Source organism: Aptenodytes patagonicus, chromosome 2 (genome assembly GCF_965638725.1).
Source record: "Aptenodytes patagonicus chromosome 2, bAptPat1.pri.cur, whole genome shotgun sequence".
Lineage (NCBI taxonomy): Eukaryota > Metazoa > Chordata > Aves > Sphenisciformes > Spheniscidae > Aptenodytes > Aptenodytes patagonicus.
In genome coordinates, this window is record NC_134950.1 from 162,813,935 (window position 1) to 162,825,984 (window position 12,050).

Below are 12,050 nucleotides of genomic sequence, written 5' to 3' on the forward strand. Positions count from 1 at the left end.
AAAATAACTCTAAGTAGGGAACACGGATTCATTCCATTATGTCCTTTCTAGTACTTTCTCTCTAAACATTTCAGGAGTTAAGCTTTAAGAAAGAAATAATTGAACAATGAGCCCTATCCTGAAATATTTAGATTCACGGTTAAGTGAATTTAATCAGTCCCAACTCCAAGCAGGTTCAATCCCGATCAACATTACCCTGATTTAGTGCTACAGTATTTCTTATAATTTAGAACTCACACCAATATGCTAATGTGCTCATTACAACTTTGTTCAACTCTTCAAGTACATCCTTCTGCAAAAGGCTCTAAGAATTAACCATTACATGGTTACAAGTCACTTCATTAGCCCTAAATTAATAACACCTGGTTTCCAATGGATCTACGACTTGCAATTGATTAGCTCTTATTGAAGCTCTTCCCACATTCGGAGCACACACAGACTCTCTGTGCTGAGAGGTTTCTCTCCCAGATAAGATAGGAACTCGGAGGCAATTTTTCCTTCAGTTAGGGCACTAGTCACTTCTAGGTCTCTCCCTTGCAAGAATTTCATTACCATTAATGTTTCCACCTCTGCCACATTCAATCAAAATAAACCATCCAGTTCAAACTTAAAGGGGAAAGCAGGCTACAAATATTTAATTCTAACCCCACAGTTTTTTTAGAAACAAAGCAATCGGAAAAATCAGTTGACCATTATCCTTTGATTAGGCAATCCTAAAAGCAAGAGCAAATTCAAGTTATTACATATCCAGAGATTCTTTCTACAATGAGGAAAAGGATGAATGAACTACAGTGTGGAATACTTCTTTGATCTTTTTCAAATGGCTTGTCAAAGTTGTCTAACCATTGCTATATTGCTCTAAGTCAACATTTATACATAAACAAGTGAATTATAATGGCACAAAGGCATTTGACATGTAACAGAGCAAAAAAGGTAGTTCTGCAAGATAAAATGTTCAAGTCAAAGTAAATTTGTCTTCAGCACAAGAGCTAACATACTACACCTAATAAAACAAACATGAGGTATGTACACAGTGACACTTAATTCCTAATCCTAACATGACTGATAACCTATGCAAAATTTATAAAGTACTTCATAAGGGAAGTCCATATTATACCCATTTTATAACTCAGTGAGTCATGGAAAGATTAAGTAACTTTCTCAGGGTCATACAGCAGGTTACTAGCTGAAGTAGAAAAAAAAAAACCCAAACACTCAGGGCAACCAAATCACAGTACTGGATCCTCTTAGTTAAGCTAGCCCCCCTCCTCTTTATGAAAAACGAATTATACTGACTCTTTGCTAGCGCATTGCTTACATAAAAAGGCAGCAAGCAGTAAAGTATTTTCCTTCAGGCAAAAGGAACAAGAGTCCTACCAAAAATGTTCAACCTATTTTATTCCCTTTTAAAAACTGTTGCATGCAAGATTAGCTAGGTTTGCAGTACTTCTCAACTTGTAAAACCAAAAGTGAACAGAATTAAAATTTAATTTCACAATTTAAAAAAAATTAATTTCAATTTTTTCTACACTGATGTAAACACACTTCAAAGATGTCAGTTACAATGCCTTTACAGATATTCCTTGTCCTCCCAATTTCTTTTCCATCCCAAATTGTGTTTGTTGGCAAAGCAACTTAGTGTCAAAGGAAAACAAATGCAAGATACTGGTTTTCATAAAAAATTAGAATTACTTTTAAAATGTTAATAAGGTCTCCACGTAATACTAAAGGCTGCTGAAGAAAACTATTTCCTCTGAAAACTGCAGTATTTTTAACAGAAAAATATCTCCAGTTATAGTGTTGATGATGAAATTCTGTAACATGAGTTTACTTAATGAAACTGTGATTTTACTGCTTAACCTTTTCATACTTCACAGAAGAAACATGGCAATTTAAAAACTCAGTTACTGTACAAAATACGGACATCACAATTCCTCAGCTAGATGTCCTGTACAAAAAATATTCTGCGTCAAAACCAACCAGGTATGCACATGGTAGTCAAAAGTCACAGAAGGTTTCTGAAACCTGCTTCTTTCAAATACATCTGATCTCTATGCAAGTAATTCACTGTGTGATGCTACACAGATGTTCACAAACATCTACTATCCTCCTTCAACACTGCACACATTAACAGAGGATAATTTTTGTGTGTTTTATATAATTGGGAAACATAATATATGGGTCTTTATTTGAAAATATTTACGGCAATATTGCACAAATTATTTATTCTTTTGTTTATTTTGATACTCTGCAAACCATTTGAACTAAAAATTTATGAAAACAAAACTGAAATGATGAGAAAAGGTCTAGAAGTATGCACTCTCTCCATTCACAGAACTAAAAAAAAAATTATCAAGTGCAATCAGCCTAGTGGAGCAGCTAGGTGCCTTGTTTGTTTTGGAAGTTAGAAACATATGAGAAGGCAAGGCCATGCAATGCCATTCCCATTTTTTATATAAAAACATGAAGGCATTTAAATGCCTGAATTAATGATAAAAATGAGATTTTGCTGATTTTTACAATAAAAATATATATACTGCTTTTTAAGCTTAGGGATTATTTCAAATAGCCTTTTATTATATCAAATAAAATAAGGATTCTATTTATACAGAAAGAGTCAAGTAATAAAATGAAGCCCATACTCCTTAAGACAAGATGCATTCACGCCTCTCCCACTGGAGAGACTGGTTCAACAATTTTACAGTTAAACAGAATTAATTCTACTCTCAAAAATCCATTGACCTTAAGCTTTTAACAAACATTTTCAACTGCAGAGTGTACTGTCAATATTTACAAATCCTTAAAATTATATTTCCCTAGAACAGCTTTTATTTGCTATATTAATATTTCCTTGCAAATGTATGCTTATCCATATCAGAGAAGAAGAAACAGCTGCTACTCACAGGAAATCTCTGGGGTCCTACAGCAGGTCTTGGCTGGGCTGGAACTGGCAGCAAGGGCACTGAAACAAGAAGCACCTTTTAACACCGTTTGTTTTACCTAACAGTTGTTGCTGTTATTTCCAAAAGCAGTTGCAGTAAGAAGCCATGATTAAAATCTGCTACATTTACCCTCACACGTCACAGTTCCTACAATTAACTTTAAGCAACCATTCCCTCCCCCGCAACATGCAACAGGGCAATTAGGATTCTCCTAGTTAATTTACATAATTTAATTCTGCATTTTCCAGAATTAAATTGCTCCTTGTTGCAGGAAGGAAAACTAGAATACTTATTCAGCCAAAGACGTCTCCTAGACAAAGCTGACAGAGACTCGTAACGTAATTTCATGTTTCAAATAGAAGGATACATGATTAATTTGCCTTCTCAACTTCATGCCCCTCAAGATCTCCTAGGTTATCTCCCAGTCTCACCACCAACCTCCCACAAGCATGGGCATGGGAGGCTCTATCTGGTATAAATCACTGTTCATAGGAGGGTAAAATGAGGCAGACAGTGGCAATTAACAGCAAGCAAAAACTACTTAACCTGGCCTTGCCACAGTAATGGTATATGCAACTGTGATCACTGTGCTGAAAGAAAGACTGCTATTTCACAGAGACACCAAGAAGAAATAGGAGACACTCCTCCTGAAAAATAACCTCCAAAATTAGGATTTCAGGGGCATTAACCTGGATGACTTGTCCACATAACTGCATTTCAAAAGATTAGTCACAAAAAAAAAATCCCGAAACATTCACTTAGTATTATGGCATAACGCACAAAGTATCTACTGCTGATCACCTTGGGGACTGAATCTTTATTTGAATCCCCAGTACAAAGTGCAATGACACATTTCTCATTTTCCAGTGCAGTTTTTTTCCTCGTTGAGTTCTCTAAGTGTTAGAAGTACAAATGTTCAATGTTAAACAGAAGGCCTAGAGAAGTTTAAAGCACTTCAATCAAACAGCACTGAACGTGTTTGCTCATTTACTAAAAACTTTTAGTAAATTTATTTTTCTTCAATGTTTTTAGCATTTCTGAAAGTGACAGGGTTAAATATCAACTTTGTAGACAACTACTGTATTACACTTCAGAGCAGGAAAGATGTTAAGAAACACACCCAACTCCTCCCTTAAATTAGCTGCATTTCCCAACATCGAGTTTGATAAGACGCCTCAAAATTCCCTTTTTCCTTGGTAACTGAGGCACAAGAACTAATGCGTTAGTAATTATTCTTAGTTCATGTCCATGTCTGGCTTCTATCCACTTTTCTTAAGTACTTGTGGTTTACTAGTTCAGGGACTGACAGGGTAAACTAATTGAACCAGTCTTTCAGCAAGGAAGGACTGCGTGCAAATTTTGTATCAGGTTACACGAGAAAACTAGTTGGATAGTCTTATCTTGGCTTCTAATGAACATCTGTCAATATCAAACAGCCATGGCCACCTGGAAAAAATTGACAGGGTGCTCTTGACAGACCTAGGACTAAAATAGCTCAGGTATTAGAGGTCAGAGAAGCACTGAGAAAAATTGCATAAGGTGGGAAATGTAGAGAAATGTCAACTGAACAGGGCACTTGTGTCTATTTCGGTATCCTGCCTCTGGCAGTAGCATATAGAGTTATATATATTTATATATTTTAAGCAAATGAATTTAATACTCATGAAAGACAGTAGTTCAAACTCTGTGCCCTTTCAATCCTTGGACACTTGCTGAAGCAGCAAAGAAGTCTCAAATAAGCATTCATTTTCCTGATGTCAAATCTTCTGTAGGTTTGATAAGTATGTTTCAAAAATAATACACAGCATGTTGTTAGACACTATTTTAAGAAGATTAAATTGCTTTTGGCCGTAAATTCCAATGCTATACCTGAAAAGATGAAGAAACAATTCCCATATTGATTATTTAGTAGAATTATAACATCATTTTTCCTAAGACACCAAACAGTTTTTAAAAGGTAAATGGCATACTAATCTACCGAGCTGCCATAAACTGCTTGTTAGTTCATATCAATTTTGGCAGCACCACAGTATCCTTGAAATAGTTATTTGTGGTATAAACATTAAAAGGAAAAAACTCAATACCTATTATCACAGGTTGAATTAGTATTTCATAGTACATCTATGTACAGTCCTCCAGCATTTGTAAATTGATCATACTCAAATTTGGACATGCATTCAGCTAAAAATTACTACTTACAACTCAAAACTGCTTTACAGAATAGGACACAAAGAAAAGAGAAAACTATAATGACAAGCAAGCAACTAAAAGACATGGGATTCAAATGCCACAAAAGGCACAACTGAACGCCAACTGAACAGTATCTGCAGCAGGTATGCGCAGAGGTTCACATAACTGTTTTAGGGGTTTTGATAGACTGAGTCCTTCTTAATCATTTATGAAGCTTCAAAGACTAAAAATAGTAGAAATTTGTTTGAAACAAAACTGACTTGAAAGTAACTATTTTTTTGAACCAAGATTCAAGGCTGGGCAGGGAGATGGTGGCCACTGTAAGAGATTTGCCTTTGAGACATCAAAGGAATAAGCCAATGATAGGATTCTTCAATAGTGCTTCAACTCACTTTCAGGCTGAAGTAGCTGGCTACTAGAGCTCTTATACGTGCTATTTTATTCACATGAAAATTTCATAACCATTTACAGGAGGTCTGAGTCTATTTTAGAAAATACTGATATACTCGACGCATTTCAAGACTAACTCAAACCAAAAAGATGTTGAGAAAGTATATTTCTATGATTTGCAGTTAGAAAAAGTGTCCCTGGTGCTGACAATTAAAAGTATGTGAGCTTAATCCTGCCATAAAATTAGAGAGAAAAAAAAAGCCAGTCTACACTAAAACATGACAGCACACCATTAAATTACCAGAACTTAAGTGTGCATATCATGCACTTCCAGACATGGCATTTTTAGCTTCCAGGCATCACATTTTCAACAACAGAATCCCCATAAACTTTGCACCTGTCTGACTGTACTCTCCAATGTGTAAAACCCCTCATATATCTGGAAATATATTCAGCCAAGAAGGGGCAGGACATCATCAAGAACATGAAGTCAATCTGATCTTTCATACTTCCTGTTACCCTGAACTAAATGATGCTGCATGTGAAACATCCTAATTTTGTCAACTACCAGTCTCTGCTTACTGGGGCCTCAAGCAGACGGATTAAACTGAGGAGGACTTTTTAAGAGGAAGTTTAGAACAGCTCTCCCTACACTAGAATTTCTGTCTACCATTTGCCTGCAGTGACTGCTTAAAAATTCATCTCAATATGCAAATGCCATTGAGGATTTTAGAATTATGCTCATCTTCCCTGAAAAAGACTACTGATTTCCTGCACATTTTCCTTAGGTGTGCAAATTTGTACTTTCATGTAACAAATTGTACTGCTGCAGACTAAGAGACTGAGATGGCCACTACTCAGCCACTGCAGAAGACTCAGCTCTAATCAAGAAAATTAAAATTCTACAGTGATTTAAAAGATTGCATTTAATAGTACGCTGCACACCTATTAGCAGAAATATTCAGTAGTCTTGCCGAGGATTCCTTCAGTAAAATGGACAGCACAAAGGTATTTCATATGAATCAGCCGCCATCAAAACACATAGCAAAGATTTTCCTCACTGAAATACAGGTCTTACACCATTCAAAAATAGCCCCATTCTCCGGGGCTGCTCATTCTGAGAAGACAACTAGACTTTTACCCGTCAAGAAATGAATGTGCACACTAAGTCAGCAGGTGTAAGATCTACAAAAAAGACTACAAATCCAATATTGAAGATCTCCTAACATGCAAGAGGTACACAACTTTGTTAAAATCAGGATCTGCAAGTAAAGACAGAAAAAAAAGACTACACTCAAGAAAAAGCAAGGCCCCTGGGATACCCACAGTACCACAGATGCAGTGGTAAGGCTGAGACAAGCCTGAAGCCACCTGATAACGTGAAAAACCTCAGACAAAAGAAAGAAGATACACTGGTATACTTTTGACGTTAGGCAAAACCCAAAATCCTCAGTAGCCATTGCTGGCATTAGGAGGAAACTTGTTCAACCTAGATGCAGACGATTTGTTGACTGTTTCATGGGGGGAGAGAGGAGAGACATCTAGAATAGTCTAAAACCAATTTTTTCTTTTCACAAAACAAGAACTGTTGCTTCGGACATGTTAGGAAAATGCACAGAAGGCATAAATCCAAGACTAAAGGACCTTTTGGACTGTTCCAGATAATCTGTCCTGATGCATAATTTGGTGGGAAGCACTTATTTTATTAGACAGGAAAAAGTGAAATAATCTCTACAATGCAGCTACTATGAAGCCATCTGTGAGAAGCCTAATAGATCTCTATCAATTGGCAATATCCTACCCTGCCAAATTCCTACCTTTCATTGGTCAAATAAATGAAGCAAAGATAGCTTTGAGTTCTGCTGATTTGAAGGGGGGAAAAATACAGACAACCTAATGCTAAATATGTATAAATATATATGTATATATACAAATATATATAAATGAATATATAAATATATACATATATATAAATGAATATATAAATATATACATATATATAAATAAATATGTATAAATATATATGTATTTCTTTACTTTGTCTAGTCCCAACAGAATCACAAATCAGAGCTATATAGGTGTCTTTTTTTTTTTTTGTCCTCTTAGGGATTAAACACTTTCCAAATAAGTAGTAACGTTAACAGCTCATTCTGAGAGCTGCCCTAAAAAGTGTAGCCCAAGGAGTGCTTGTGTTAAGTTACGGAAAAAGTGTACTTGCAGGCCGCAAATCAAACAATCACAAATGTGGCACTGAAAGGAGAACTGAGGGCATGTATCTTGTCAAGTAAGGACAGCAGCTGGTACCTTTCACAGAGCAATTACAGCGCAAGGAGTGCCTCAGTGTACTCTCACTGAAATAGGTGGGTGGTCATCCTGTGAATGCTTGGCTGAAGCTGGAATGATGTGGGAAATTATAAACTGCAGTACTTACCTAGTTTTGAAAACTGACATTTGCTACTTTTAAAAAGCACATTCTCTTTTCAGTTTCCATTTTTACTGCTCTTCGCAGGCTTTACAGTAGAGTAACAAAGACGATAAAGAAGTTGAAAAGGCTTTAGTATTTCAGCTGGCCACAGTCCGACATTATGTCTTACTTTAGGCAAAACATTTCTTTCAAGCTTAAGGAAAAAAAAAAATCAGCCTGAAGCACATTTCCATGAAGTGATAAACAAACAAATTATTGCATCCCTGGCAAAGAGTAAGATGAGTCATGCTCGCATGACTAGGAAGGTGTTCAGAAAGCTCACCTTGTACAGGTGTCACTACTGTCCCCTTGAAATGCGGATTTATGTGTATGTTCTTCGGTTGCTGAGGTGTCACTGGAGGTGGAGTCATCATTATTCTAGGCGTTTCTATCTGAGGGGGCATATGTAGCCCTGGAGGAGGAGAAGAATGATGCTGATGCTGTAAAGGAAGCAGAGATTGTAACTGTTGCTGCTGCTGCTGTTGTTGCTGCTGCTGTTGCTGCTGCTGTTGCTGCTGCTGCTGTTGTTGTTGTTGCTGGAACAGACTCCTAACAGGTTGCTGGTGTGTTGGAATTAACCTCTGTGAATGAGTCTAAAGTCAGACAAAAGAATAAAGTCAATAGGCTTTAAAGTTAAAATATCCTGACATAAACCAGCACAAAACCAAGACACCTTTGGAGAACAATTAAGGCCAAACATGAACAGAAAAACTTCTTTCCATATCATCAACTGGAACTGGTAAGAACCAGCAGGACAGGAAAGCAAAGGAACAATTGAAGACATTCATATGAAGGAGAGGATGGCAAAGAGCAAGGAAGCACACAGGGAATTCAGACATTCATTCACTTTTTAACAGTGGAACTGTCTAATTTCATATGTAGGGTTCTGCATATGTCACTGGAAATTGTCATCAACTGCAATAAGGTATATGTGACAATCACTAGAAATCTGAGTCCTAGTATCAAAACAAATCCATTAACTCTTGTCTCACGTCTAGAAGAGCCTCTCTGAGAAAACAGACCTAACAGTAGCAACAAAAGTCAAGAATCTACCTTAATTTGTATTTTAAGATATCATTGCAGCCCACCTATCCATACTGCTTGAAGAAAAAACTACTTTAAAGATACCTTTCAAAGGTACCTTTCATAACACAGAAGAAAGTCTCTTGCTGCTCACTCTCAAACACAAATGGCCAAAATCGGTTATAATTAAAGAAAAATTAGTGTCATGTTTCTCTTCAGAGACATTCTTCTGCTTCTGAACTCACTGATACTAGTTATCAGTCCTAGGCCAGTAACTTCCAAATGGCAGTGCAAGAAGAGTCCCAAACAGGCAACTCTTTAGTAACAAAGATGTGACACATGATTTTTTTCAGCAGCCATATCCATAAAGCAAAGCAGCTACAAAGTATGCACAAGAAGATACTGTGATGAGCACAATATGTTTACAACATTTAAGATCAAAATAACTAGCAAAGACTGCAGCAATACAGCAAAAAAATTATTCCACCTCCACTGTTTTAAAAGCACGAAATATTCTACTGCAAGGCTCTCAACCGCTGAGATATCCACTGACTCCTGCTAGTGATCAGCACCTAGGGTTACTGCTGTTGGAAAAAATCCCTTTTGTTTAATACAGATGACCTTGTCCTGCAGAGACATACACAGGCTTTGCTCTACAATCTCAGCTTCCAGTACATTTTAGGGCAGTTAACAAAAGTAAGTGTGGGCTACCTCATGATCACACATTTGCTGGTTTTTTGGGTTTTTTTGACGGAAAAAGTAACGTCTTACAGTTTGTGATACAAAGCACGGGAGGAAAAAAGAGTAACAAAGGTAAATTTGATCTGAAATCCCAAGATACTGATTTATCTAGTGGTGATTACCTTTCAAGGGTTTTATTTGCCTCCATAGTAGCATGGTAGGTATACAAACAGATTTTTTTAGAAGTATCAGCAAAAATATTAGTTTGACAAAAAACAAGAAATATTTTACAGACTCGTATTTTTTTTAACTAAATTACAACTGATAATGTGGGACTGAACATGTTTCCATGTTGCATATAGAGAACTTCTCAGAGGAATTAACTTTCTCTGCCATCCTTATGCAAACCAGTAAGTAAGCCTGATGGCATTGTATGAGTCGAAATCCACTTTTCATTTGGAGGCCTTGAGATTCCTCAAGTTGAAGCTGGTAACAGGACTAAGCACATACTTTCACAATCACCACGTTACGCAAAGCCCATCTTGCCTAACAGTGCCCTGAAAGAGCAAAAAGTGTACATTGGAATAAATACTCCACCTTCATAAAGATTCACCATTTAGAGTGTATTTCTCCATAATTTCCTGAAAGTACGTTCAAAGAATACTAAGGATTAAAAGGTACCATTGTCGATGGCTGGTTTGGCAGCAGCGCAGGCCTGTGATCCTTCATTCTTCCCCTATCATTATTGTCTCTCCTTTGTTCTCCCATTCCGTGGCACATAACTGAGCCTCCTCTTCGCCCACCTCTCCTTGAGCCGTACCGTCCCTGTTTAAGCTGCCTTTCCCTCTCTTCAAATTCAAGTAATGCTGCTTTGGCTTCTGCAGAAAGTTCTGTTAAGAGAGAGAGACGACATGGGGAAAAAAGTATTTTAGCTTCGTGCTGAAAAGATGGAAAATATCGAGAAAAAAAACATTGCTAGAACTATAGAAGCATCCCTGCAACTAACATAAAATTTGCAGGCACTTTGATCTCCTTTAGGTGGCATGTTAACATTTCATTAAAGACATCTTTAAAAGGAAAGAGCACACAGATACTTGTATCTCTTGCACAGTCAAAAAGCAGCTGGTAAATGAAACAAACATGAACAAAAAGGTTTGTTTTTTTTGTTTTTGGGTTGTTTTTTTTTTGTGTTGTTTTTTTTTTTTATAAATGCTACTGAAGTTTGCCTTATGCTGTAAGAGGGGGCTGTGGCTCCTCTCACATTTGTGTTATCCTAAACAACATCTCACTTATCTGCAGAAATGTCAGGCAGCACAATGAAACCCCCAGTAAACTTTACTGTAAAGGATATGTTGAGTCTTCCATATAAACAGATTTTATCTGCCAGACTCTTTTGCACAATAGCCTGTTCCAATCCAAAGGAGGATTTTCTGGTCGCTGAAGTGTTTTTGCAGTATGTAATTACTTAATATTTTATCTATTGTATGTGGTTGAAGAACCAACTGTACTTTACAAATGATAATTCCACTTAGAGCACACTTCAAAATCTGTGCTCAGCTCAAGTCAAATACATGGCCACTGATAACACCCACTCAACTCACATCACAGGTAAACACCAAAGAACAGATGGTACTCAATGAAGACTGCCAGATTTGCTTGAAACCTGGGACAATGCTGATAACAATAAGAGAAAACCATGCAGTAACAGGCCCAGGTAATCAAATTAACTGGAAGTATAGAGAAAGTCTACAACAAACTTCTGGAAACACACTGTGGCAGTATGAGCAGTGCCACTCACCAGGCTTCAGTTACTTAAAGGGGATAAACTTTAACCCAAACACGCTGCTGAGGATTTTGCCATGTGCCAGTCAGATCCCTTGTTACCTCTAAAATTCACTTCTGCCTCTAACAGGGCAAAATTAAAGTACTCTACAAGAAACACATTCCTGACAAACAAAAACGTATTTTGAATTCATATAAATGGCAATTAGTGCAAGAATTCCATTTTTCCATTTAAAAAGTCTGCTCTTAATGTTAAAGAGGATGGGGTATAGGGACCACTTTTCAGGACAAAGTGGTTTTACTTGCTAATACTACACATAATGGCTATAATATCTGAAGATCAGAATAAAAATAGTTTGTATCTGGCAGCTGAGACACTACTACAACGTCTCCACATCACTACATATCCTCCATCAAGAATACACAACTAAAGCAATTAGAAAACTATTAACATTTCTTGTGAGTCTAATAAGCTACCTAAACCACCATCTTAAACATCTTCATAAGTAATCTCAATTAGTCTTTGAAGCTGAGGATTGACAGAAGGGCAGAAAAGGGTGAGTGCCGCGCATTCCCAC

The 12,050-nt window shown here is 36.9% G+C and overlaps 1 protein-coding gene across 5 annotated transcripts in view; it reads right to left on the reverse strand.

Annotated features, from left to right (window-relative positions):
* The window catches only part of RBM33 (RNA binding motif protein 33), a 104,958-nt gene that overhangs the window by 58,751 nt on the left and 34,157 nt on the right, over nt 1-12,050 (reverse strand). For 4 of the 5 annotated variants that reach the window (XM_076331924.1, XM_076331922.1, XM_076331926.1 and 1 more), the window contains exons 8-10: nt 10,372-10,580; nt 8,270-8,579; nt 2,904-2,962 (exon numbers count right to left, since the gene is read on the reverse strand). In XM_076331924.1, coding sequence (XP_076188039.1) covers nt 2,904-2,962; nt 8,270-8,579; nt 10,372-10,580 — 578 coding nt within the window. The remainder of the gene's footprint in view (nt 1-2,903; nt 2,963-8,269; nt 8,580-10,371; nt 10,581-12,050) is intronic. The other variant, XM_076331925.1, reaches the window with a different exon arrangement.